At 36.5% G+C, this 22150-nt stretch overlaps 3 protein-coding genes across 3 annotated transcripts; 1 reads left to right on the top strand and 2 right to left on the bottom strand.

The window, feature by feature from the left end:
- Positions 1-3202: 3202 nt before the first annotated feature.
- Positions 3203-3415, top strand: AK88_01378 (uncharacterized protein; the record flags this gene model as incomplete). The annotated part of the gene is made up of 1 exon (XM_012479013.1): positions 3203-3415. One exon carries the CDS (start codon positions 3203-3205, stop codon positions 3413-3415), a length of 213 nt encoding a protein of 70 aa, XP_012334436.1.
- A 2938-nt stretch (positions 3416-6353) lies between these two features.
- Positions 6354-8685, bottom strand: AK88_01379 (uncharacterized protein; the record flags this gene model as incomplete). The annotated part of the gene is made up of 3 exons (XM_012479014.1): positions 6354-8136; positions 8315-8370; positions 8647-8685. 3 exons carry the CDS (start codon positions 8683-8685, stop codon positions 6354-6356), a joined length of 1878 nt encoding a protein of 625 aa, XP_012334437.1.
- Positions 8686-12945: 4260 nt separating this feature from the next.
- Positions 12946-16722, bottom strand: AK88_01380 (uncharacterized protein; the record flags this gene model as incomplete). Its single annotated transcript, XM_012479015.1, has 1 exon — positions 12946-16722. One exon carries the CDS (start codon positions 16720-16722, stop codon positions 12946-12948), a length of 3777 nt encoding a protein of 1258 aa, XP_012334438.1.
- Between the last annotated feature and the right edge of the window lie 5428 nt (positions 16723-22150).

Below are 22150 nucleotides of genomic sequence, written 5' to 3' on the forward strand. Positions count from 1 at the left end.
TATTTTTTTTTTTTTTTTTTTTTTTTTTTTTTTTTTTTTTTTTTTTTTTTTGCAAAAATGTAAAAGGGGATGTTGGAATGGGATGTACACACCAAATAATTGGGTGCGACAAAAATGTAAGTCACTGCACCAGTTTGAGTCAATCGATACAACTAAAAAATGCTCAAGAATCAGTTATATATAGAGTAAGATAAGTGTACATAATGTTAATTATAAAGAGTTGATTGGTTGGGAAAAATCTTTATGTGATCTATTTTACAATTCAATTTAAAAGTGCTCAATCGGGGTTGTAGACAAATTAGCAAATAGCGCAAATGCAACTTTGGCATTTTTGCCAGTCAGGAAAAAAAAAAAAAAAAAAAAAAAAGACAAATTAAAACGTAAAATGATGAACATTATATAATAACGTAAAAGGTAAATTTTTTCTGTTAGCATTAACTTTTATAATATCCTTTTTCTTTTCCTTTATTCGACACAATGAAGAATTCCTCAAAGTGGGGGAAAAAAAAAAAAGTGTGCAGTGATTCCCAGTAAAGGAAATATTTTTATATACGCATAAATTACATCCGCGTAACTCCGCCCGCAGGGGTAATGACGAAAAAATTTTAAACAAATTATTCTGCCAAAAAGGGTATACAAACAAACTTTTTTTCTTAACTACTTTAAATCAGGAGTTAATAATTTTGAGAAAAATTTTTCATCTATTTTAGTAGCAATACAAGTGTTAATGTAGACAAGTAAGACAATTATTACACGTTTTACAAAGTGTTTTTTTTTTTTTTTCATATACTTTTAATGAAAGTTGTATGCCTATGACGTGGGTGCGGCGTAAGAATGTACAAAATAATTACACTACTACCAGCACGAGCAATAACCTACTGCATTATCCTCTGTACGATACTCCCCCCAAAAAACTTCCTGTTCAATGAGGGCATAAAACGGATGTGATTGAAATTTTCGCTTAAAAAGAGTCCATGCCATAATGACAAAAGAAACACATCTCACATTTTCGTGGTACCATTTTTCAAGCGAATAATTATCAGAAATCATTTTATGCTAAATTAACAGTGGAGCAATTTTTAGCTTAAGAGAGAGGATACCCCAATGTAGGGTGTGGCCGCACACTTTACATATACACACATATGTCGTTCAACCACACAAAGCCCTTTTTTTTTTTTTTCCTCCCCCCACCTTTTGTACATGCACTGAAAAAATTAAAATATTTAATCATAACCTTATTTGTGCATTGGTCCACAAGGCATGCCATGCGGCAAGACACATAACAAAATGTATGTAGTCCGCATAATGAAGCAAGTCCAAACGGTAACTTTTTAATTTACTACGTCCATATGTCAAAATTATGTATTTCGAAATTTCATCTATTGGGGGCAAGGTAAATATATATGTGTCCACCTACAATTTAGCACATTCCTTTTGTTAAGAAATAAAAAAAGGGGGGGGAAACATTTTGGGGCAAAGGAATTTTATATTTCAGACTACATGAAAGTAAAAAATACCCCTCCTGTGTTTTCTTAACAAAGGAAGCAAACATCAAATTATTAACATATAAAAGTATGTTGCTACAGCACAAATTTGTCCTTTTTTCTTTCTTTTTTTTTGTTTTCCTACCACATGCGTTCAGCAGTTGGTCGTTTTTAATTATTATATTTTTTTGTGAAACACATTCTCCCACAATATACGCAAAGAGAAAAAAAAAAAAAAAAAAAAAGAGAGCATTTTTTGGGGGGAGGGGACAGAACTAATAGGAAAATATAGGTAAATATATTAATATATAATATTTATGCATATGTATATGGTAGTTTTATTATTTTTACCATGTTGCATCATCCTCCTTTGGGATTACTATTATATTTATTTATTTTTTTTTTTTTATTGTGTATTTCTATTTTATTTATTTTTATGCACCACCGGGATTTGATCCTTTTATATATGTATTTCCCTCTTTTTTTTTTTTTTTTTTTTTTTTTTTTTTTTCTCACCCTTGTAAATTATCTCAGACATACAATTTTTGAACTCAAAGTGAGCATCATCCCTTCATATGACAATTTGCCCCCACCCAATGTATTTACCCCTTTATGTTACATAAAAAAAAAAATATATCCCTAAAGAATTGGTTTTAGCTTTAATATATATTTAATTATGCATACAAATATACGTGTGCGTTTAATACATATATACATAGACGTGAACATCCCTTATGTAATAATTTATACATTATTCTTCCTAGTCCCATTTTGTATGCAAAAATGAAAAAAAGGGTTCCTCTGATATTTTCCCCTAATAAAAACACTCAGTCATTTTTTTCGCAATTTTTTTTTTTTTTTTTTTTTTTTTTTTTGGGGTAAAATTAACGATAAAATTGAAATTGGGATAATTAATTGCTACATTTATAAAATTGTTTTTATTGCGGTTTATGATTTGCACGCGATTATGCGTATATTATAAAATTCTTTAACTTTTATTTTTAGAATTATGCTCTGAACATATTTATTATTTTCTCTCTTTCATATTTCTCACTGCACAAATGTACGGATTTTCCCGTTTGGTAGCCGTTTTTCTAAAAATTAAAAGGAAAAAAAAAAAAGAACGTATTCGCAAAAAATAAAATATTTTTTCTATGTCAAATTGAAGAATAAAAAGAAATTAATGCATTTGAAAGAATATGGACGAATAGAAAAAGAATTAATTAAATATGTAAAAATGAAACAACAAGAATCACAATTCTAAAAGTTTCAAGAATTTTATTATTTGTTGTTTATTATACAAATACTTTTATCTAAATTTATACATATTTTACTTTTTTTTTTTTTTTTATTTTCTTTATTTTCCTACGAAAAAAAAAAAAAAAAAGTAATATTTTTGAAAATATTTAATTAATTTCCGAATAAGTAATATATTTTTCTGATAATGTAACAAAAGGAAGGGGACGCATTTAAAATAAATTAATTTGGTATTATCATTTTTTACGCTTACCCGTTTGAATAACTAATCGCTATATAACGACGTAGTGTACTTTTTTTTTTTTTTTTGTATTATTATAAGCAAAACATAAAACAAATTTTAGTTAGCTGAGGTGTAGCGCGCAACGCCGTACATATTAGTTTACCCATCGCTCAAACGTAACGTACGGGCACTTACTATTATTATATACGTTACACATATATATGTATAACATGACAAAATGGGAACCCCTGAATATATTGACTTTAACAGCTATGCCCCACAAATTGAGACCATTGTTAAGGAAGCCTTTAAATCATGTGTAGCTCATTCACAAAAGGCATGCCAACGCGACTACATTCCGGCCGTCGTGATTGCAGTGCTGATTTTTAACGCTCTTGTGTATTTTGGCCACAGGCTAGGAAGAAACGTAATATACAAAATGAGTGATTAGAATATAGTTCACCAAACTGCGGGGTGCATGTACCCCACATGCTTGTTCCTAACCCCGTGTATGCCTATGCGTTTATAATACACAGTTGAGAACTCGTCTTTTGTACCCCCCGTCGCACCGAGTGTGCCCTACCCACATATATATTTTTTTACATATTCCTCATCATATAATTCAAAAAATGTACCTTAGTTTTTTATCCCACTGTAGGCTTATCTGTGGAAGGTAGATTACTTCGGATCCATGTAAATTAAAAAGAATGGAAAACTAGCAGGCCGGGTGAACCCCTTGGACAAGCACAAAAATAAGTACCAATACAAGAAAAAAGAGGACCTGTTTCTATCTCTAACAAGGACGAGGAAATTAGGGCGGTATGCGCGATTGTATTTACCACGCTCTACGCTACTCTAAACAGTTTCAAGGTATTCAAAGTTGCCGCTATGTATAAAGATGAACATGAACATATTCCTCTAGCCCATGTCGCTAAACCTGTGCGACCAACGTTGATGCAGAACATAACTCTTATAGACTTAACAGTATAACTTATCCTCACTCCCCATTTGTAATTCAAATTTAACCCGTTGGGTTATATGCATTCTTCTGTCGCCCCTTCCGTTAAACAACTTTTTGTATGTCTCTTCCAGAGCTAGAAGAAACAGGACATCCGCAAGACGCGCTTCTTCTTTTTTTTTTTTTTTTCCCTTGTCACCTTATTAATGCAGATATATCTACCTAATCGTACGTACCTGCGTGTGTACTTTTATCATTAACCAGAAATGTACACACTCAGAACGACCAAATCCTTTTTGATAATTTGCCTCATACAGAAGAAAAAAAAAATCCCTCCCCGCGTGCTTCCTGTGCGCTTTCAAATTCTGGCTATGGTGTATATATACATTCCACTAATCCTCATCATAATTAAGAGGGAAATATTTTATACCTTGTCAAAATTAATATTTTCCTTGCAGCTTTTTTATTGCAACAATCTTATTCGTTACTATAATCACAAAGAAGCCAGGCGTGTGCATGTGTAAATATGCGTGCGCATATGTGTGTGCATCTCGTAAACGTTGACGCAAAAAAAAAAAAAAAAAAAAAAAATGTACACTTTGCAGTCGTGTGGTATCATATTGAGCCCATGGCGAGCATTCTATTTGATTGTCATTTTTTTTTTATAATGAAATTTTTTTTTTACCGAGTACCTAATGTGCAATTTATAAAAAAAAAAATAACTGAATTGCAATTTTAATTACAACATTTTTTTTTTTTTTTTATGCGGAATTATATATGCTGTGATTTTGTCCCTTTCACATTCCTTTGTGTATGTGTATAAAGACCATGCAACTTGTATTGTGTTGTCTTTGTTTCTTGGCGACTCCTTTAAAAAAAAAAAATATGTACTTTATTTTTGTGTACTGCTTCACTTATATATATATGTATGATAACAATTTATTTTTAATTTAAGTTTTTAAATTTCTTTATTTCTGTATTTCCGTTTCTCCATTTTTAACCCAAGTTAGAGCCATGCCGTCTGGACTTTATTGATGTCTTTACTACATAGCCTTTTTACTATTTCACCGCTTGTCTTTTCTCACCGCTCCTATCTTTCATTTAATCCCACATATTACGTAAACATTGCCCAGTTTTTCTTTTTTTTTTTTATTTCCTTATTTTGTAAAACAACTATTTTATGTAGCTTTGTTTTTAATTCATTTGAAAAACTTTATCCTCTTACAATTAATTTCCGATTTTGTAAAGAAAAAGTATTTCACACGTGTCTTCCACACACATTTATGTTCAGTAGACATCCTCATAAATGTCACAATTGAAAAAAAGGGATGATACACTGGAAAGGAAAAAAACAGCGAAACAGATTTATTCACACGTAAAAGGGTTCCTACATTGTCTCAATTTTTTTTTTAATCATAATGCTACGAAACAATTAAACAATTTTAACATGGCTATATAACCTTTTAAAAAAAAAAAAAAAAAACTGCGCACCGTTTCGCTAGCTGCTTCCCTTGTCCGAGGCCCACTTTTCCTCTTCGAACCATTTTTCCTACAGTTGCATTATCCATGTTGCCACTGGGCTTAACAAAATATACAACCTATAAATTGAATCACACTTTACTTAATTTGTTTATCCCACCTTATTTTGTCACTTCACTCACATGATCGCAATTGAAGTGATGAGGGAAATTAATAAAATAAAATAACTTAGGAATGCTCATCGTAGTTCAAATGTTTAATTAAGTTGAGTAAACACCTTATAGGATCGCGTCGCTCCTCACCCTCTTGGTAAAGAAGACGCCCCAGAAAACGGCGAATTGACATAATGAGAAAAGTGCCCGACATCAGAATGGTCATATTTTCCCAATAATGGCAAAACATAAGTGAGGTGTGACAAACGCAAAAAAAAAAAAAAAAAATTAATAAAAACTGTACAGTGTGTGTGCAGGCGGGAAGGAAAGAGAGAAAGAAAAAAAAACAGGGGAATTAATAAGGGAAAAAAGAAATAGACATGATGCTCAACACAAAAATATGTAATGCACACAATGCACAACATAAATTAGCTAAGTGTACACGCACAAATCAGCGTAGTTGTTAACGCATCTCCTTACAAATAAACATATTTAAGCAGACACTGATGAACATGCTCCTTCAGGGAGTTCTGCAGAATGAACCTCTTCTGAGTAGAGACGTGGTCTTCCGCTTTCCCCCTACTTCACCAGCACCCGTAATATTTATTGGCCCACCGTGCGGGTGGAATGCACAATTGCACATTGTCCACCCACATTTGGGGCTCATAAAAGGGGGGTTGCAAAATATAAAACCCATAGTAAGGGGGTAAGGGTTGACGTCGCAGACAATGTAGGCGATCACGTCGCGCACAATGTAGGAGATCACGCAAAGACAAAATCAAAATTCTAACAAGTTAAATCTAACCAAGTTTGAACTCCTTAATTAAGCAGAGGTAAAATACAATAGCGTTTTTATTCGCGTCCATGGCCACGTTCTTGGCCTCCAATTTTTTGTTCCATTCCTGCATGATATTTTTGTAAATTTCCTCCATGTTCTCACTGTCCTCACAACTATCCAAAAATGCTTTCTTGGCCATTTCCTTCTCCTTGACCAACATTTCATATTCGCCGTTAAGCTCCTTGGCCACCTTGAGGTCCTCAATCAGCAGCAACAATATTTTAATAGCAATCCTATACCTGAAAAAAGCATTCTTTATATCTTTCATTATCTCTACAATACTTTCCTCACTGTCATCTTGTTTAACATGGCAATTATTCTTTTCTCTAATTTCAGTACATTTGGACACCACAGGAATCAACTTCCTCGTTTCTATAAATAAGCAATTGTCCTTTGGGGGGGTCAGACAGCCCAAAACATTTCTCAAATAGGAAAAACACGTTTTGGCGTTTTTCTTCAACAAATTCACAAGGTCGACAAACTCAATAACTTCTTTCCTACACAATAATTCATGAACAATGATACTGAAAATATTCATGATTTGCTTCTCCTGTTCCTCCACATCCTCCTCTTCTATTTTATTTTTAAGCAAACGGACACTTGTACTGCTGATATCAATTCCAAGATTGACTCTCATAAAATGCTTAAATTTGGATAAGGCCTTTTGTATGTCTTTTTTCTCTTCCACATATAACGATTCAACATCGAATAAAAAATTATTGTCATACTCATCCCCCGTCTTTTCCTTCTCAATACTTTTTAAAAACAATTTATTCTTCTTACGCTCTTTATCAAATAAGTGCGAAAAAAAACCCAAAATGGATCTTAAATCTCCCTCAAATATTTTGTTTAACATAGAAAATAATTTCACCGTTTTCTGTTCAATGGTAGATTTTATAATACTAATAAGCGCTTCTAGCGTCCCATCCAAAAATGATACATCTACCTCTACCCATCTCTTGCCTTGATACAATATCTTCCTTTCTAATCTGCTAAAGTAGTTATAAAAATCATCCAAGAAAGCTCTCACTGCTACATTCTGGGTAATATTAATGTAGCTATTATTCCACTGGGTATAATTCAATGGAAACCTATTCCCTCCATGTCCTAAATAAGTTTGTATGTCCTTTTCAATTTTAGCAATTTTCTTTTCATAACGATCAAATATATTCTTGTTATGTTTATATAATTCTGTAATATTGTCCCACACGTCCTGAGTATTTAAAGGAATTATCCTCCGGAATTTCACATTCATCACGTGAAAAAATATGTGCCTTCCATTAATTAATAACACATCCTGCTCTCCATTCAGGTCTAAAAATAAATTTAATTTAGATATATCCTCCCATTCCTGTTTGTTCAAAATGTCATAACTCCCGAACAGCTCATCAATATACTTCTTCGCTGTGTTGACCAATTCTTCCGTTTCTTTTTTTATATTCTGCTTCATAAATGTTAATGCCCGCTGTGTGGATGTGAAAATCTTTTTCTCCATTTTCACCTGCTCTTCGTAATCCGCGTACATGATAAAATTTGTCAGCTCCACAAATAGATCCCTCATGTCATGTAGGGATAAACCATATATTTTATCACAAAAATTTGTGTCTTTGTTTTTGCACATCTCTTCCACTTGGACTATCGACAGACCGTTGTCGTTTAAAATCCCGTCGTGCCCCTCGGCGTATATAAGTACCAACGTCCTCTTCCATCTTGAATTAGCACTTCTCCTATCCCTGGGCGGGAACCTACAGAACATGGGGGGGGAAGTGACACGATGCAAATTACACAAAAAACCGATTAGTGCAAATCCATTCAATGGACGTGCTACACACCAACTGTGACAAAAATAATATGCACAACAAATATGAATCCCCACTGAGAGGGATCGCCCCCTCCTATCCTCCACTCCTTTCCGCAGTATACTTGAACGAAAGGAATGAATCAAATCCAGAGATGTGTATACCCAAAAACACTGCTATCTACAACGGGGGAAAAAACAACATAAAAAAAAAATGAATACATAGAAAAAAAAAATTCACATAATGTATAATTTATTCGAGCCGCGCACACATTTTTACCACCCCGAACAATTAGCAGTCGATACCCAAACAAGTCCAAAACACTCCAATTTTACCAGAACGTTTAAATAATATAGCCAAAATAAATATATTCGCATTTGAAAACGAGATAATTTAAATTCACGGGATCATCCAAGAAGGAAACGTAACCCATAATTCTGTGTGTTGCAAAATTACTATAATATTATCCTTTTTTCTCTCTTCTTCAGTTCTCATTCTGACAAAAAAAAAAAAAAAATTGGACCGATCTACCACTACATTACGACAACTGCACGATTCCTCACATATACACCAATACAATTGTACACATTTTTCGTGCGTACTCCTTAGATCTTCCCATTTATCCGTACAACTCTCTTTGGGTAGGAAAATTCACCATTTTTTTCTTTTTTTTTTTCTCTTATTTTCCACTTAAAAGGTAAAACGGGCAACTTTGTAATTTACCCCCTTGGTGAATCTTTGTTAAATACACATAAACATGTAAAATACAATAAGTAGTTGCTAACTGAATCAAAAAAATTTCCCTCATCTCTGGTTAAGCGGGTTCTATGTGCTCATCACTCATAGTTGGCAGCCTTGTTCTAAGCAACGACTAAAAGCTGAACAAACGCAGTTTATAATAAATACACCTGGTGTGGGTAGCACCATTTAAAAAGGGGTTCACCAGTTTGTGTGTATTTTGCCGTGTTTTCCCTTTTTTTTTTTTTTTTTTAAATTTGCCATAAAATAAAAAAAAAAATTCCCTCTATATGGCTTAAACAGTACAACAAAAACTATGAACAACTCATGAACAAATTTTCCACCACTCCCACCCGCCATGCCGCGAGATAAATTAAGGACACCCTCTATCATCCCACCTCGTGTCTCTTTTGTTCGGCAACATTTGCAAATTCTTCACCGAACAAATAGCACTCCACATGCCCCTCAATACTTCCCCAATTGACGCTTTCTTTTCCTCCATCCCAGTACCATCATTATTAAAAAGGTATCTATCTGCGTGCTTGCCAGCTCTTGGCCGCTTTAACGCAGCGACCCTCTCTGTCCCTATCAGCAGAACACACAAAGGTGCCACGTTTTAATAAATTTAATTCCCCTCATAAACTTTAACACACAAATGTGAAAATTTTCCTCACCTTACATGTGATTATTTTTTATAATTTTTTCTTCACTCGCGTTCTTTTCTTATAAAATTAAACATTAGATATTTATGTAGTAAGTTTCCTACATGCACACAAACACTCACACGCACGCACGAGTGAAGAAAAAAAAAAGCTATGCTCAAATTAATACGGAAAATGAAGTAGCATATCTTAGGTACGACGCAATTAATGTTCTGGTCAATGAATTATCACTTGACCAAATGTTTGTGCTCTCCATGTGTAACATTTCAATTACACATGTATAGGCAAACATATAAAAAATGTGCACCTCTACACACGACAAGTATTCATTTGTCGAGATGCATATGTACATGCAAACACGCCCGTTGTACCGCGACACAGGTTCCCTCTCCATATACCCTCTGACATTAGAACAGGTAGCATTTCACTCGTCCCGTTCGATCGTCCCGTTCGCTCCTCTCGGTACTCAAACAATAAAACGTTTTAAACAGCGCCGTGCCTCACTGGTCTGTGCACTTTCCAATGACAAAAAAATTTGTATACATTGAAAAATGAATACATGTATTTTTTTTTTTTTTTTTTTTTTTTTCCCTTGCTGTACTAACATGGGTAACATGTAGCCACATATATATATTCACACATACGGTTGCCTACCTGGTGAACTGCTAGAAGGATGTACCGGCCACGTCCATTTCCAACTCTTTAGTGAAAAGGAAAAGACTTCTCTTCGTCGCTATTGGTGAGGCATTTCACCTTCCCTTAATTAATCCCACATATAGAACTACTGCGTCATTACGCGTGGAAAACAATTTACTCAATGTAGAGCCAATGGTACACAAATTAATGTTTCATGAAAACCGCATCTAACACAAGGGTGCTCCAAGTCACCTCTCAATTACGTCCTCAACAAAAGCTAATTACATATTCAAAATTTTGCAAATGGGATTGAAAAAAGGAAAGATATATTTTCCCTTGCGTAATTCCTTAACAGCTCAAAAACTTGTAAAGTCCGCGTAAAAAAAAAATAAAAAACAAACAAAAAAAAAAATAATAAAATAATATAGTAATAAAATAAGAAAATAAGAAAATAGGAAAATAAGAAATAAAGGAGAATAAAAAAAAAAAAATAACAATGCAGCGACATGTTAATTAATTCAGCTTTGTTCACTCATATCCTTTTTATGAGCACCTATGAATTTCCAGTGCTTTACTGTGAGCGTGATTTAGGTAAACACCCATAAGAACCTCCTTATTGCAAAATTTTCATAAAAGAGAAATTCAAAATAGTTTCCCATCTCGCATACTTATCATTCGACCGCGGGACGTGAGAAATGTGGTCTCACTCTCGTACACAGGCCCGCGAATAAACGTATACAAATAAACCCACTTATGCGTAGGTGTATCTATATGTGCACAACGGTTTACATGTACCCTGAACAATGCAACAGCCCTGTGCCTGCAACTTCACTATCTAATCTGCGGAATTAACATGGAACAATATCATCTGGGGAGAACTTCCATTCGTATGAGTTTCATTTCTGAACGGAGTGCCATTTTGTTCAGCACATAAAAAGAATAGCGCTTTTAATGGCTGCCCATTTGGTCCGACGTTCATATGTTAATAGCTGCTTGAGAGAGAGAGGAACAAAGGGACAGACTAAGCTAAAAAAAAAACTATTTAAATAATGCCAAATGCGTAAAATTGAAATGTAGGAACATCTGTACAATGGCTACAACACCTCCACATACACACACACACCAAATGACCACTCATGCTTCTTTGCGCAAACACCCATAATTAAAAAAATGTGGAGCTGATCAAGAGTTCATATAATGGTTCGAAGAAAGGGCTGCTTTTTATAACACGCACAAAAAAGGGGTTACATAAGTTCCATTATGTGTGTCCTGGCAACTCTTTTGTGTCCCTCCGCATGTTAATGGTATCTCATCCGATTAGAAATGTCTACCAGTGGACCCCTCCCACAGGACGCTTCAAATTTTTCAGTCCATAAAATACTCAATGGTTGGTGTGTGCAAACACGCTACAGTTCATTTTATCGTTGCAAAATGGTCTTTTTTTATTTTTCGAGTTTGTTCTAATTTTTCTAATATAACTAAAAACATAAAATCACAAACAAATTAATCAAATGAACCTATAGTCGACCTTATCCGGGGGCACGTGCGTGTTTTTCTGCGGAGGGGAACAGATGCCCCCCAAACACGCGTTCGCATCATTTTGGCGTCCAAAAATAATTTAATAATTCCACAAATAAACAATACATCTCAAAAATGGGGCAAACTCTGTGTGTGTGTGTGGGTGGGTGCAAAAATGGGCATAAAAAAGGTAGTGGTACATTTGGATGCAGAAGGGGGGGCGGCGGAAGGATGAACTGTGTGGAATTCATCAAGCCTCTCCAAACGCGCAGTACGTGCAGAGCATGTAGAAGGTTGAAAAGAGCCGCAAAAATGCGCTGTAAACGCAAAAAAAAAAAAAAAAAAAAATGTACACAAATGTACAAAGTGGTCTCCCTGGGTGCTACTTTAACAACGCACGCCGTGTCACATGCGCACGTACGCAAGCACGCATGAAAGCCTCTCCCCTCCAGATACACGAAGGCGTGAAGCTGCAGCGCGTGCGTCTCAACTGAAGTGCTTCAAAAATATAAAAAAAAATAAAATGAGCATTAGGTTCACAAACCTTCATATTTACATTAAAAAGGGAAAGAAAAAAAAAAAAAAAAAAAAAAAAAAAAATACACATACGGGTATACACATACGGGTATACACATGCGGGTATACACATTCGGGTATACACATGCGGGTATACACATTCGGGTATACACATTCGGGTATACACATGCGAGTATACACATGGGCATATACACATGCGGGTATACACATACGTATACATATTTATGTATATTGTACAGATGTGCATTCTCCCACGAGGCATTGTGCCCAAATACTCTTTCTACCATTTTGAAAAAATAAAAATACTAAAGCAAATTACGTCAATACATAATTGGCAAATAACCAATTCTTCAAATCTGTTCAGAGCATAGAGAGGGAACTCAATATGGTGTACTTTTTTTCTGTACTCTTCAATTATCAGTGCCGTCGTCTAGACAGACACCCAAATAGGGAAAAGGACTTAATTCCTCTTTCAATTTCAAATGGAATGTGTGTGGGCGTGGCTCCACAACCACTTAGAAAAATATAAGGGGGCGTAAAAAAAAAAAAAAAAGGAAACTCACAAAAAATTGTGTTTTTATATATGTTGTCCTGGGGACGGGGTATCCTCCGCTGCTGGAGAAAAATGCTGTTACATGTGTCTCATTACTTTTGTGTGGCTCAATCAATCATTCGCCTCGATGGAAGACACAAAATTCTTCTTCTCGTACATATCGGACAAACTCTTTGTGTTCGTCCAGTTGTAATTACAAGGATTCATTTTATTATCATTACCTCCATTCAGCCCAGACGCCATTATTATTTGTTTGCATTTGAGTAGCTCCTGTCTTAAAATTTTTATCTGAACCATTAAATTTTTTATTTCATTTTTGTAGTGCTTACACTGTAAACATGAAGGGCCCAAAAAATTGTAGTAATTTCCAAATGGGTTAAAATTATGGGATGAAGAATTAAAAAATTCCCTTCCATGTGTCACTTCCTTTTCTTTATGACCAAACAGATTCGTGTCCTCTTTAAAATCGGTGAACCTATTATCTGATTCATTGGTGCATTCGAAATTCTCATTAATACTATTACACGAGAGAAATATATTTAACAAGTTGTTTGTGTAATCCATTGGCTCGTTCACTTCCTTCTCATTGGTATTGTACTCTTTCGTTTTTGTGACCTCCTCAAACTGCTTATTATGCACCGGGTGGAAGGCTTCCTCTTTTATAAAAAAATTGCTGTACGTGTCGTTTGCTAGGTTGTTTTCGCCAAAAGACTTTCCTCTCTCTTCTCTAAATGGATTTCCCCCTCCCATGCTGAATGAAGAACTCCTTCCCTCGTTGAATGAAGAACTTCTTCCCTCCTTGAACGCAGAACCCCGGCTCTCTCTGAATGTGTTCCCCATGTTTAAACCGAGGTTAAAAATGCTGCCCAGGTCATCTCCCATTCCGCCACTCACCCCCTGCAACGACATGCGCGACTGATCCTCCCTCTCCTTCAAAATGAACGCAGAGTTGTTTCTCTTCCTTCCAAACAGGTTGTCGCCTACTACCCTTACCCCATTTCTCCCCCCAAACGTTTCCAACTCGGCCAACTTGCTATCCATGCTACCTCTCGCGTAATTATAAAACATACTATCCTTATGTTTCACGAGTTGCTTGTTTGCAATGACAAACTCGCTTGGTTCCTTCGAGGGCACACTATTTTCTGTGCAGTGGGAGTAATTCATTGTCTGGCCACAGCTCTCCTCTAGCTGCCTCTTGTCCTCCATATGGTTATCATTATTCACGCTGGACTCCGTCGTGGATGTTCGCATAACGCCATGATACGAGTTAGCACCATTGTTAATGTCAATGGACACACCTCTACTCTGTACACCACCTAAACTACTAAACGTTGTACCCACATTATTCTGTTTCTTATTCTCCGTATCTTGGTTCCTATGCGCCCAGTCAAAGTTCCCTCTAGAACTAGTGCATACAGCAGCGCTCAATTCCTCACAGGTAATTTTCGCCTGATTCATGGAAGTCACCCCACTACAGCTACTGCTCCCTTTACCGCTAACATCTCTTCCGTTTACTGCACTGCTCCTACTCCTCTCGCTCCCGTTTCCATCCTTTCTAGCTTTGTCTCTGAAGGCATGATCGTTCGCGTGGCTGCCGACTTCAACTTCCTTGCCGCTTTTTTGTTCCCTCTCTCCCTTTTCCTGTTCAGTACCTTCCCGCTGGTCACTCTCCCGATGATCGCTTTCGACCTGCTTCCTACCTCTGGGTGTGCCGCCATTACTAGCACTTTCCGTCGTTGTGCCCTTCTTCGAATTCTTATTTCCACTTTTGTTCGTACTGGGCGTGTTGCTGCCCTTCTTTCCACCTTGACCTTCGCCATTCTTTCCCTTGACACTTTTCCCCTTCTCTCTCTCTACACAAGACTGTTCGGCGCTGCTAAAATCTTCATCGTTCCTCTCCCCAGCACTCAAAAATTTGCTACTTCCACTTTTCTTATCATCCGGATCCTGTTCATTGTTACAATTTTTGCTCATCTGATTCTCCTTTTTGCTGTTTTTCCTTTTCTCGTTCAGTTCACTTTTCATTTCATTATTTCCCGCGCAAAGGATTTCGCTGAAGGTACTTGTCCTGGTATTGCTTCCTGCATTCAGTGCATTACTGCTGTTCCTACTTCCATTATTATTTGCCAAATTTGCATCTCCCCCTTTTTTATTTTTATTCTTCTTTGACATTTTATTTTGCCCCTTTGTGTTGTTCCCTGTTAATGTAACACTGTCCTTTCTGTCCCCCTGTTCTTGTTTTAATTCCTTGTCCCTATTCACCCCCGTCATTTCACCCCTCCCTGTGTCAACGACTCCAGTTACACTTCCACCCACGTCTCCATCCTCCACATCAACCTTACACCCCTGTCCCTCCTCCACATGCTCATTTGTAAAGAAACTATTGTTAACTCCACTTCTACACGTATCACCAAAACTCAGATTATCAAATGTCTTACAATAGGACATGTTCGCAAAGCTGTTCGCCTTATTATTATTTTCACTAGCATCAAATATGGTGGACAGATTTCCATAATTTTCAAAAATGGAAGTATTATTTGAATTGTTGGAAAAATATTTAGAACCTATTAAGTCGAAGTTTCCTTCTGGGCTGCTACCCATACTTGTTATCAGCTCGTCCTTAAAATGGTGTACATTTGTCTGAGCCGTGTTGCATACATTTGCGTTCATTCCATATGCCTCATCATTTTCTCCCTCTTTTCCATTTGCCATGTCTGCCACACTTGGAAAATATTCGCAAGCCTTGTTGTAGGTGAGCTGCTGGAACGGGTTACTCTCCTGGGCAGCACCACAACTCCCTTCGCCAGCGACCGTTCCACTTCCCTTACCAACGTTGGACAGCCCCGCCTTCGTCTCCCCCTCCTGCCCCTTCAAACCGTGCGAGAAGAAAGAATTGACCCCCTGAACGCCCATCACATCGCAATTCTCCCTCCAACCACCCTTCGTCTTATTATTCTCGTAATCAGTGAAACAAAACTCAACCACCTTATAAGCATTGTTATCCAGCATATCAAAATTTAGGCCACAGTCTGTCGTATTGCTATTGTAGCTCAGAGTGTCATCATAGTACATGTTGCTCTTGTTCATAAAGGATGTATTCATATCAGTCGTCTTGTCGTAAGTTAGGGTTCCTAAATCGCTCAGCTCATTTATCCATATAGAACTACCATTATTGTTACTGCAACTTTTACCATCACTGTTATTTTTTATACTTTTCTTTACACTACTCAACTGTTTGGAATTCCAAGGGCTGTTAAACATTGTGGTAGGGCAGTGTGTGATGGATGCGTTGATGGAACTACACAAAAGATTATTCAACCCGCTCCCAAGCCCAGTGCTAACATTACTCATTTTGTTACCACTGCTCACACCGCCACCCTGACTGCTGTTCGACCACGTGGAGTAAAACGATGCATTCTTGTTCAAAAATAAACCATTCTTATTGGAGTTATAATTAAAGTGTGGCATACGGATCTTCAAAATGCTTTCCACCTTCCTCCTGATTTCCTTATCATTCTTATTGTGATGAGTCAAAATGCTATCGATGTTGTTTCTCCACTTGTTCCATTTTTTTTCCCAAATGGTCCAATTCAAGTGCGCCTCATTTTTATCATTCGAGTCGTGATAAAATGCACACTTCTGAAAATAATCACAAGCTCCATCCTTTGCCATCTGACATGCTTGTGTTTTGTATACGATGGGGTGAAATATCTTTTCTAGTTTCGTGTGTGCTAAAGGACAGTACGCATCATCACATTTTTTCATACGTGGACAATCGACCGGCAGGTAAAAATATTCGTTCGTCTCTCGTCTATCAAACTTGTTTATCTCGTAGGGATACTTCTTCAATTTGTTGAAGGACTTGGTCACAGGCACACCGACGCTCATCTTGTTCTCGTGTGAAGTGGCGAAAAGGGGAAAGATGGAAAAGTTGTCTCGGGCGGAGAGGCGATACTTTTAGTGTATTTAAAAAATGCGGGGAAATTTGGAAATTTAAGAAAAGGAGAAATGGTAAAGTGGTGGGCAGGAGAAGTGGTGAACGGGCAAAGAAGAGAAAACTTCGGGAACGAAACGAGCAAAAGTTTTATCACGCACACCTTATCACTACACAAAAAAAAAAAAAAGGCACGGGGTAATGCTCAGGCCCTGATTCATGAATACGTATATATGTGCCCACGTAATGGGGGGAAAAAATAAGCGTCCACTAGGGTTAACAGATATCATGGTAGTTCATGCAAATTTCATTCTTCCTCTTCTTTAAAAGCGTGCTGAATTTTTTATCTGCCGTTGCGTTAGCGTCTTGTGTCCTCGATCACGAGCGTGCCTTTTGATTTCATATCTGTACGGGAACAAAACTGTCGCTTCGTTTCTCTTGGTCTCGTCTGCGCCACTTGCCTCTCTCCCTCCAATGCGCATACTTTTTCACACACAAAAAAAAAAAAAATAATAACTAAAATTAAAACATCATCAAATTGGTGGACATGTAAGCACGAGAGAGGAGAGGGGGGACGGGTGTACGCAAGGCGTACCCTATATGTGGGTGTGTTATCTTATGAAAAAAAAAAAAAATTGTGTATATAACACAATGAAAAAAGGGGGGAGCACAAAAAGGAGCACACTTCTTCCAATGACCATTCGTGCAAAGAATATTATATGCCCACTGATATGTGTATGTTTTTTTTTGTCTCTTTTTGCAAAACTTAGGGGAATTAGCTTCTTCGTTATTTGCGCTGGTGTGTTTGTGTATGTTCGAACGTGCGCATATAGGCATACAAATGTGTACACACCATTCGTCACCCTCCCATTTCGATGACGCAAACTCGATAAAGTACAATGCCGCGTGGTACCCTCAGGTGATGCCCTAATACGATAACAGGCAAGCCCACAGTGAGGTATGCACAACGGCAATGACTAATTTAATCAAATAATATGAATTCGTGTTCGTCTCACTTCGTTCCACAAATATTAATAACATTAATTGAAAAATAAAAAAAAAAATTACTATACGTATCACTGCTACGAACACTGTTCCTGTGAATAAGGAAGGAAAAACGAATTACATGTGGCTGAAATATACGCTCTTTAAAAAGTATAAAAAAAAAAAAAGGTAAGCTTTCCTTGTCCATTCACAATTATTATCCAATAAGATCGCTAATATAAATGTATGGCACGCATGCATGTAGATAAGAACGCCTTGATGTGCATACGTACACATAACAAATTCTTTTACACAGAGAGACACAAAAAGGGCGTGAAGAAAAAAAAAGCAAAACCTTTCCAATAAACGAGTTGGTAAAAATAAAAAAAAAAAAAAAAAAAGGAAAACAAAGCATATAGGTGCTATACAATTGCGTTAATTTTTATGTCTTCTCTGCAATTGACGTGTTAAAATAAAAAGCGCAGGCAAATGAAAAAAGAAGGAAAAAAAAAAAAAAAAAAAAAAAAATTTCCTTAAAATTGCCTCAAATTTCCTAAACACGCGAACTCAAGCAAAATAAGACATTTACTCGAATGGCAAAATAAAAACACCTGGATGCATTTGCGTCCTGCATTTATCTAAAGGTGTAAAAAAGCACTTAACACACAACTCATATTATTCTCTGTCCATCTGCTTTTACTATTTTGTGTAAAGCACCTTGATTAAATCATTCAATATGTATACCTCACTTTTTTTTTTTTTTTTTGTGCTGTTTTATTTTCATCTTTTTGTCGACTACGTCATGGGAAGTCTACTGCTGTATGTACTATAATAAAAAAAAAAAAAAAAAAAAGGCACTTCAATTTTTTTTTTGTTGTTACTTTCTTCTTCCCCATTTATGTATTATATCAACGTGGGAAAGACACATATGCATGCATATTTCACGCAAGTATATGGATACAAACAAGCTCACAGATATACCTACAGGGGCACATGCGCGTGAACAAGAACACTTGTACGCACCTGCGTGTGTGCACGAATGTACCTCGTATGCAAAAGGTTACAACGAAGTACAACGAGATACAACGAGGTACTTGCGCACAAGCATACATGGCTGATCCAAAAATGCAATCACACAATTGCCGAGCCGTAGTGTAACTAATAACATTAAATTTTATGAACGTTTCAAATATGCTTTCCACAAAAAATAAGAGAAACACACTCATTTACTTTACGTCCACATAATGCGAATTCGTTCCAATAAAAAAAAATATATATATAAATATATAAATAAATAAAGATAGAAGAATGTGGAAAAGAAAAGGCTGCAAACGCAAAAACTAATCAAAAAAATTCTTTTAATAAAAAAACAAACAAACAAACAAAATCGAGGTTTACTCAACGCCGTTCCGCATTCATACGGGGAAAAATGTGTATCACGCAGGGGGGAGGGAAATTACAACTTGGTTTTCCGCTCTTTTGTCGCTGTTCAAAAAAAGGGAAAATATCCCCACACCAGCTCTGCGTATACGGTTGTTGCTAACACAGCGGTTGCTCACGCGGCAGTTGCACACACAAAAGAGGTTGCATGTGCCCACAAAGCATAAACGCCCATCACACACACATTCATGCATCAAACATGAAACAACTCTTCAGCTTAAATGTCTTTCGCACTGGGGTCAGATGAATAATGCAAATGTGTAATGGTATGAAACTTTTCTAACATGGTAATCTTTCCCCACCTGAGGTAAACAAAGCTCGCTCGTTCTTGTGTGTATTCTCGTTTTTCTTTTTGTTTTTTTTCTTTTTCTTTTTCCACTTGTCACAGTAATACAAATAATTTTACAAAAAAAAAAAAAAAATACATACGCCTATGCATACAGTTATATATATACATATATATTTATATAAACACGTACACGTACACATATCTTTAAACAAACACAAAGTGGTGCCCTTCACCGCGGTTTTTAAAGGGAAGCTGTGACAATCAGCATGGCTTGTTTTTTACGAAAAAAATGGCATCTCATAGGAGTGGGAAAGCAAATTGGGAAAGCAAAATGGGAGAAGCAAATTGGGAAGGCAAAGTAGGGAAATGTAAAATCATACTTGCACAAACGAACGAGTACAAAAATGAACATGCTCAAATGTAGAAACACAAAGAAAGCGCAAAATGGTGAAAAAAAAGGGGGAAAATATATTGTATATAATACAAAATAATATTTATAAAACGTAAAACGTGAAACGTAAAAAAAATAAAATCATAACACTCATGACTGAGTTCCCGCAATGTGCATACTCTTGTATGCCCATACACCTAGACCTTACGTAAAATTATGCAAAGAAGAAAGGAAAAAAAAAAAAAAAAAAAAAAATGCACAAGCAAACACACGTGCCTTGCACTAATTCGCTAAAACAGCGCTAAGGCGGGGGTGATATTACATGAACTTAAAAACGAATATGGGGTGTACACCCACGGACGCTTATTCGTTCGTATAGGAAAAACCTCAAAGAGGCCAAACAACTCAGATTTGTTGTACACTTATCGCCGCCGTCATGTGACACATTTTTTGTGAAACATTAACAAAATCACCCTTGTTGCTGTACGCACAAATGCAAAGGGGGAAAAAATAAAATGCTCAACTAGGGAAGTACCGAAACTGGTTTGTTCCATGTACATATAGGCACATTGTCAAGGTCAACTTCAAACCGTCTTTTGTCCCCCTTTTTTTTTTTTTTTTTCTGCTTTTTTTACACCTTTCCTGGTTTTTATCACCTGCTCATACGCAGCCCAGCGCTGGCAAAAAAATACCTTTTCCCAAAAGGCATACGCGAAAGAGGAGAATAAGCAGAATACGCATAGTGGGGAATATTCTCAATGAGGGAAATGATTTATTGATCAAGGGTTACATTCTTTTATCCCCCCCTTTCAGCACTCATGTGAGTCCAGTGTTAACAGGAACAGACACATAAATGTTGCTACTACAATTTTTATGCACAAAATTTGGATCGCCTATTACAGCCTGGAATGTCTGATGAACGACATACAGTGACCCTTCTTAAGGACACTGTCTTTCGTGCAAATTTCCACAACAAGCTAAGCGGAATAAACTCATTTTAATTTGTGCCCCATGGTTAGGCATGCAAAGGGGGAAATGCTAGTATGCCGCACGTTCATGTAGAGGCGCATAACGGTAAGCACCACCCAAAGTGTCCTTCCATTATCAGCAAAAAGGTCGATACCACACCTTTTTTTCCACACAAGTGTTGCTGTTTCGTTCGGTTCCTCCAAAGTGCGCACGAGTTAACTGTGATAGGGGCACACAGAACGGACAGAGTAACAACGTGTACATATTGTATGCATTTCACCCACGTCTGTCTCTCTGCTTATAAAAAAAGGACAAAAAAATGAAAGAAAAAGGTGTTTATTTGCTCTAACAAAAAGGTTCATGCAATGGAAATGCAAAATAACATTTGGGTGGCCGAATAGTCCAGGCATATTCTGTTCGAAATGTTTTTTAATATACTTATAAAATTCGCAAAATAAAAACTGTGCCCCTGAGGAGGCGCTTCTGTAAATGTGTTTAAAAATATTAGCCTCTAAATTCCCCCATCATTACCTTTTTGCCCAATCGTCTATATACCAGCTAAAAGAATGGAAGGAACAAAAAAAAATTCTCGCATGGAATTTGGTGCGTCCATGTGGAAACATCAAACTGCCCAACATAAGAGGCAGAAACGAAAAAAAAGGAAAAAATGGCCAACAATGTGGCCGCAACTCTCATGTACACTAAAATATAATACGCGTGGAAAATATTGGCCATTCGCGCAGTAATTTTTAGTATAAGTTTATATAAATCGACGCGCATACATATTTTTACATATTCTCGGGATACGCCCAGGGGGCCACGATACCATAACATAAAAAATGAAGCCTGGGATTGTGGTAAAAGGATAGAGAAAAATAACGCTTTTTTGTTTTGTTTTGTTTTTTTTTAATATGTTTATAAAAGCTATGTTGTTTTGTATATAGAGACCATCTTTTTCGCGTAAAAAAAAAATATTTTCCCATTTTTTACCACCAAGTTGGTATTCAAAAAAAATACAAACAATAGCAAAACTACACTGGAGTTGAACCTCCCTCTTATTCTGCGAAAGATTAAAGAAGCTGACCCACAGCTCAGATCACATTTGTGCTTCTTCTAACTTTTTCTCCTTTCCCAGTATATTGTAGGGGAGGAAAGAACGGGAAATTATTCTCCCCGACACAAAGTTAAAGTATGTCACTTGGAAGGCTCATTTATTTACCCATTTGTTGATACAGACGTAACCCCACCACCACCCCACATTTGGGTGCACAAAGTATGTGTCCGTGGAATAATCTAAACCATACTCACA

This window comes from Plasmodium fragile (genome assembly GCF_000956335.1).
Source record: "Plasmodium fragile strain nilgiri unplaced genomic scaffold supercont1.12, whole genome shotgun sequence".
Lineage (NCBI taxonomy): Eukaryota > Apicomplexa > Aconoidasida > Haemosporida > Plasmodiidae > Plasmodium > Plasmodium fragile.